The sequence below is a fragment of the Amphiura filiformis genome, chromosome 7 (genome assembly GCF_039555335.1).
Source record: "Amphiura filiformis chromosome 7, Afil_fr2py, whole genome shotgun sequence".
Classification (NCBI taxonomy): Eukaryota; Metazoa; Echinodermata; class Ophiuroidea; order Amphilepidida; family Amphiuridae; genus Amphiura; species Amphiura filiformis.
In genome coordinates this window covers 55,198,539-55,204,605 of record NC_092634.1, presented here as the reverse complement: position 1 = coordinate 55,204,605, position 6,067 = coordinate 55,198,539, and the positions used below count along the sequence as shown (strand labels likewise).

The window sequence follows — 6,067 nt, the reverse complement described above, 5'->3', positions numbered from 1 at the left end:
ATACATCAAATAAACTACATAAACGGCAAGGTTTTAAATCAATAAATATACCTGTGTATCTTTAAATCTATTTGAATACTAGTACCCATTAGTACTTTATTGCACTTGTAAAATAAAGCTAGAGTTTCTTCATACAAATAATATGTGACACAATCTGGTCCATGGAGGCCAAAGGAGGCATTTTTGAAAATTGAGTTACTATAATTATTACCTTATACAAACATTAGGCTATCATATACTGAAAACACCAAAGGTCTAGCATACCTAGTTCTAAAGTTGTGAAGTTTTTTGATGTATATTTTCTTATGTATTATATTGTTTTTACTCCATATTCTTGCCCTTTTCTCGATTTCATATTTTCCACTTTTGGCCTCCAAGGACCAGATCATGTCACATGTTGTAGACTAGGTAGAAATACTACTGTCCAATTCTTTAAAAATAATGAAAATGAAACATAATGAGTCAAGAAACTGAAAAGGAAAGGGGTATTATGCAGTTATGAAATTGAATACTTGTATAGTAAACTTTGCAGAATTCTGAGACTCTGGCTAATTCATTGGGCTGTTCCAGTTGAATTTCATCACCCACTATGGAAGACATGACCTTAATCTCCAACCTAGGAGGTATAGATTTCAAAACGGAGTCCCCTATTCAAATTACCCCGTTTGAAATTCACACTCCCTGTGTGGAAGATTAAGGTCATGTCGTTCATTATGGGGGGTGTAGGGATTTCATCTGGAATAGCCCAACATGCACACCTGTTACAACTGAATAAAGTAACTGTGAGTTATCCACATGATCGCTGGGAATAGTTTGTTGCATGTGGACGTGGACAAGTATTTGGACCCGAGTCTTAAATTCATAACAATCAAAATCAAAGCTGATAAGTTAATTTTATAAGAAAAGCAATAATCTGTCTTAAAGCCATATTGTAACATGTGTGGGGCGGTCATAACACATCAAAAGTACTGACCTCAGTCACAATCGACAGAGTAACACGTATTGGCGACATACTAAGTATACACTGGACATGCGACTTTCTTTGTTTTGCCTCATCAATTTGGGTCAATATTAAAATGGGTCATATCTGACAATGAAAACTAACATTTTGTAGAAAAGAAATCCAATTCTATTTATGGAAATGTTACAATAATGCTTTAATCAAAGCTACTGCTACATGCATGTGATACGGATACCCCCTAACACTTATTACATCTTCATTAATTTCCGCCTCATCTCATAAATATTTTCATAAATTACGGTACAGTATAATAATTACATAGCTGACAGAGAGGAATGATATTAAATAGTAGTTTTAAAAAATATATAAGCTATTTTCTCCCAAGCACCATACTACTAAGCTTGGTCCACATATCCATGTTCGAAATATTTCTACATCTATTCTAATTTCTAGTACAATTATTCAGGTTACCCGTCTCTATAATGTTTATTATACAAATTGTTTTTACTTTTCTTCATGATTTTATAATCTCAGCCTCGCATATAATCTTGTGAATTGGTTTTGTTTTTACTGTCTGCAATTTGGTTCTAAAATAAATCAAGATACCATTAATTATAATCTTTCACTTATACAATATCAAGCATAATTGATTAACATCTATAACTGGCTCATTATGTCTGTTACTAATAGTCACAATTCATTTAACAGTCACAAATTCAAATAAAATCAGCTATTCCAGTTAAAAGCCATACATCCCCTAAGGAAGACATTACCTTAATATAATAACAGGGAGTGTGAATTTCACACGAGGTTACCTGAATCCATTTGAAATCTACATTCCCTGTGTGGGAGATTAAAGTCGTGTCTTCCACAGGGGGTGTATGGATTTCAATTAGAATAGCCTTTTCAAAACGAATTGAAATAACTGATCATAGGTCATAATATTAATTGGCTTTTCATAACTTTTATCAAATTTAAGAGAACTTTCAATTATATTTATCTTTACCAACCCAATAACTCAAAAGTTACACGAAATAAACAGCAGAAATCAGTTTACAAGATTTGCATACTTTGGATGTCTAGCACATAATAACGCAGTGCCGCTGATTGGCTGATCACTCCATTTGCAGATAGTAGTCAGCAAAATAGTGTTAAGTTGTTCATGTGGCAACTGTTGACAGTGGCTACTGTTGATGTGTGTGCTTTTGACAGCAAACATGTTATTCTTGTAAAAGGAATCTGTTTTAAATTGGTTGGGCCTTTTAAGTACATCTTGCAAAATTAAACAAATGAACGGAACATGCTTTCAAAATGTGGACGCAATTTGTACCTGATCTATTAGTGATTCAAAGTAAACCTACAGCTAGCTAGACCTGTTTCAATATATGGCACTATATCAAGATCATCTTCGTCAACTAACAAAAGAAAAGAGTAAACGCTACACAATACCGTAAAATTGTGCCACCCTGTCCATAAATTCCATGACCCCCTGTCGTACCCTGCTATTTGTCACGTGACATACCAACTGATTAATGCACGGGAAAATTGCAGGAAGCAATGCCGTGAAATGCGAATCGGGTAACAGCTGCAACAACTGCAGCATCGTCAAAATCATATCGCTCCACGTATTCAACTGCGCTTCCGAATCCTGCGTAATTGACGACTGCTGCTCTTCGAAAATCTGCTGCCTGCGTTGGCGCTCTGCCGGCGTCATCGACACAACCTCGTGCTGCTGTAACTTCTTCGAGTACATCTGCTCTTTGAAAGTCGGCTTTTTGACAAAGACCGACCTGGAATGCTGAGTTTTCCGTTTTTTTGTACTCCTGCATCAGACTCTTGATGGTTTTTCTCGTTGCCACGGTGTAAAGCTGCGGACCTTTTTTGCTCTCCTCCTTCTTCTTTTCAGTCTTCTTCCCTGCTGGAGTGGATGGGGCCATGACATTGACCTCCTGCTCTTGAGGACTTGCAATGCCAAATTTGACTTTAGGAGTCCACGCTGCAGCAAATTTACTCTTATTCTTTCCTTTACTTTTACTCTGATTCTTTCCTTCCTCCATTTCATTTACATTCCCTTCCTCATCATCCTCGTCCTCATCTTCATCGAATTCCAAACCAAAGAATTCTGTCGGCTGCGTCACAACTGCAGGAGACTTAGGCGCCACCAGGAAGAAAAGCGGCTGTTCTTGATCACCGTCCATTTGGCCTTTGGGACCAACGTGGAACTCCACGTGCATCTGGATGTACTGACGCGCACACCTCGTTACAGATTCCGTGAAGTCGTTTAACGATCCAATCCAGATGATCCACTTGAGTGTCGGGACTGAAGCTCAGCTCGCAATTCAGCAGCATCCCTTCCATTCCGCTCTTTCCGCTGCTAGAATTTCGACTCAGTGTACTGCACGTGCTCTCAACTGTCTCCGATCTATGCCTGCTTCTTTCCGAAACAGCGTCCTCGTTCTTTGCACCGCTGTTTTCGGCTCCAGCAGGGTCGCTCATTTTTCTCTTCCCCGCTGTTGTTCCATTTCCCATAGGTGGGGGAGAAATAGTAACATCCTCCTCCTCGGAGTTCCCACGCTTGGAAAGGTCAGTCACAATACCTTTGACCCGGTCAAAGGTCAGATCTTTGCCACTGGCATGGTTACAGATCTCAAGCAGCGTGTGGAGATAGAAGGTGAAGCTCATGCCGGCTTGCCAGTAGAGATTTACGGCTACTTCAAACTTGGCAACCTTCTGGAGGAGGAACTTGAGGCCGGGTCGAAGGTTGAAGTCACAGGCAACCTGTGGGGAAAAAGAAACAAACACATTCAGAATATTTTACTATTTTTAGAATGTGGCATCGCAAAGGCAAACCCAATGAAAGTTACATGTGTCACATTCTTTTCTCTTAATTAGGACAAGTGGGCCTACACACTCAACAACATCTTTTACCAACTCATCATGACCTCTACACTACGATGGCCAAGTGGTTAAGGCACAGGTCTTGTAAACCTGAGGTCCTGGGTTCGATTCCCAGGCGGGATTATTTTCTCTACTTGTCTCCTTTATTATTTGCGACGGCGAACCTGGTGAAAAATTATATTTATTAAAATTAAACATGTCCAAATTAACTAAGAAGCATGTCAAATTATTTGTCTGGGTCTAAGGATCCCGAAATGTAACATATTTGCGCATAGGACATATAGTTATATAAGGCTCATCGGGTCCAAAATCAATGTTGTACAAGGGTGACAAATATAAGTTTCTCCGATGCAAACTGTTCCTCAAGTTCAAGGGATTCAGGAAAAGAGTATTTTTTACAGTCTGCGATGTGAAGTCCCCGAAGATAGATAATAAATAAATACAAATGCCATTGAATCCTATATGGAATCCAATATATCTTTAACTCTATGTGTAACATGCTAACTAGACATCGCAGATAGTGCAAACTATTCTTGTTCTGAAACCTAGTGAACAATTCCCCTTAACTTTTATGACAATTGGAGCAACTTTGCCTTTTGACCCATACACAACCAGCAAATCGACATTAGATCTTTTGCGCTCCATAACTTTTTAAGGGGGTACTACACCCCTGGCCAATTTTTGGCCTTATTTTTGCATTTTTCCTCAAAATTTATAGCACATTAGTGACAAGTAAGATATGTATACTATAGGGGCAAGGACTACAACTACTATACTGAAAATTCAGCAACTCAAAGCAAGTACTTATTGATTTATTGATCAAATATTGGTTTTCCCTCATTTTTGACTGTAACTCCACAACTGTTGTCTGTGCTGAAATAAAATTTCCAGTACAGTAGTTGTAGTCCTTGCCCCTATAATATACATATCTTACTTGTCCCCAATGTGCTATAATTTTTTAGAAAAATTCAAAAATAGGCACAAAATTGGGCAGGGGTGTAGTACCCCCTTAACTATATAGGTTGTACATGCACAAACATTACATTTCTGGGATCCGTGGGGCCAGACGCATAATGTGTTATTGGAACAAAATCAATGATCCTATGGAGTCATGGGGGTCTTTTTGAGAGTCAGTCTCAAAATATTGAGTTCAGCATACCCAAATTAACAAAAATAAGCTGCATGGTTGCCAAGTTTTATGCAAACTTGACGTTTGGAACGTAATTTTTTCAGTCTATAATTGTTAGATTACCTACCTGGTATGACTGTACAAAGCACTCCAATAATAAGGCCAGATTCTTTGGGGTGAGATAGGCCAGTAGTCCAGGCAACGACGAGTCAATGACTTCACTAGCCATGCTACACTGGGAGTCCTGTCTAGTAAGGGTGGAGGCAACGCTGCATGGAAGAAGGTTTTGTTCTCTTGATGTTTGGTTCTCAGCTCCATAGAGGAAGATTGTGCCTAGGGTCTGTATGAGGAGTTGGTGGGATAGTAGGCCTAGTACGACGTTCCTGAAAGGCACTCTGTGGGTATAAAAAGAAATGTGGAAAGTTTAGTTATAACTGTGTTGAGAGCTGGGAAAAGATTGTGTTATGATAAGTTAGTGCTCTGAACGGATCCAGGGGTGCCTGGCAAGATCATGTAAAATCAGCCCAGTTTGGCAATTTTTAGGTCCTAACAGCTCCATCTGGGATTTTAACTATCCTGGATCCGCGGCTGAATATTGTTGCTCAGGATTAGGAGTTTGTGTGATAGTTGCAGGGGTATATATTCTTCCAGAAAATTTAAAGTATTCCCTTGCGCTACCACGCTGTGGCTACATCTTTCCCCTGAATCTTTCCCATCCTGAATCCCACAGAAGGGAAAATGTTAATTCATAATTTACATTAATACTTTGATTTACTCCTTCTACAAATCTCAAATTAGTCCCTAGAATGATACACTCTGTACATTGAATCACTGCATCAAGGGAAAGACTAATTATGGTTCAAAGGGGAGACAGGTTTGGGACTGTCAAATACTTCTAGGCTCTTTATTTTTGATAAAGCTGAAAGTCGGCCTTTGTGTGTTAAATTCTTCTGTAGATAATTCGTAGTCTCACTGCAGTCTGTATTAAATCCTGTTGGAATTTCTTTTTTTATGTATTTTTTTCTTCTTTTCAAAACATAAAATTCTTCCCCAAAGGGCTAAAATTATTCCCTCCCCTT

The 6,067-nt window shown here is 38.8% G+C and overlaps 1 protein-coding gene and 1 non-coding gene across 2 annotated transcripts in view; one reads left to right on the top strand and one right to left on the bottom strand.

Annotated features, from left to right (window-relative positions):
* Positions 1-1,783: 1,783 nt before the first annotated feature.
* Positions 1,784-6,067, bottom strand: part of LOC140157361 (brefeldin A-inhibited guanine nucleotide-exchange protein 3-like) — a 67,876-nt gene continuing 63,592 nt past the window's right edge. The window contains 4 exon segments of the mRNA XM_072180531.1: positions 1,784-2,777; positions 2,779-3,204; positions 3,206-3,739; positions 5,116-5,383. Of these exon segments, the coding sequence (XP_072036632.1) occupies positions 2,400-2,777; positions 2,779-3,204; positions 3,206-3,739; positions 5,116-5,383 (1,606 nt within the window). The 3' untranslated portion in view covers positions 1,784-2,399.
* Positions 3,902-3,982, top strand: Trnat-ugu (transfer RNA threonine (anticodon UGU)). Its single transcript has one exon. It is a non-coding gene; the product is annotated as a tRNA-Thr (tRNA).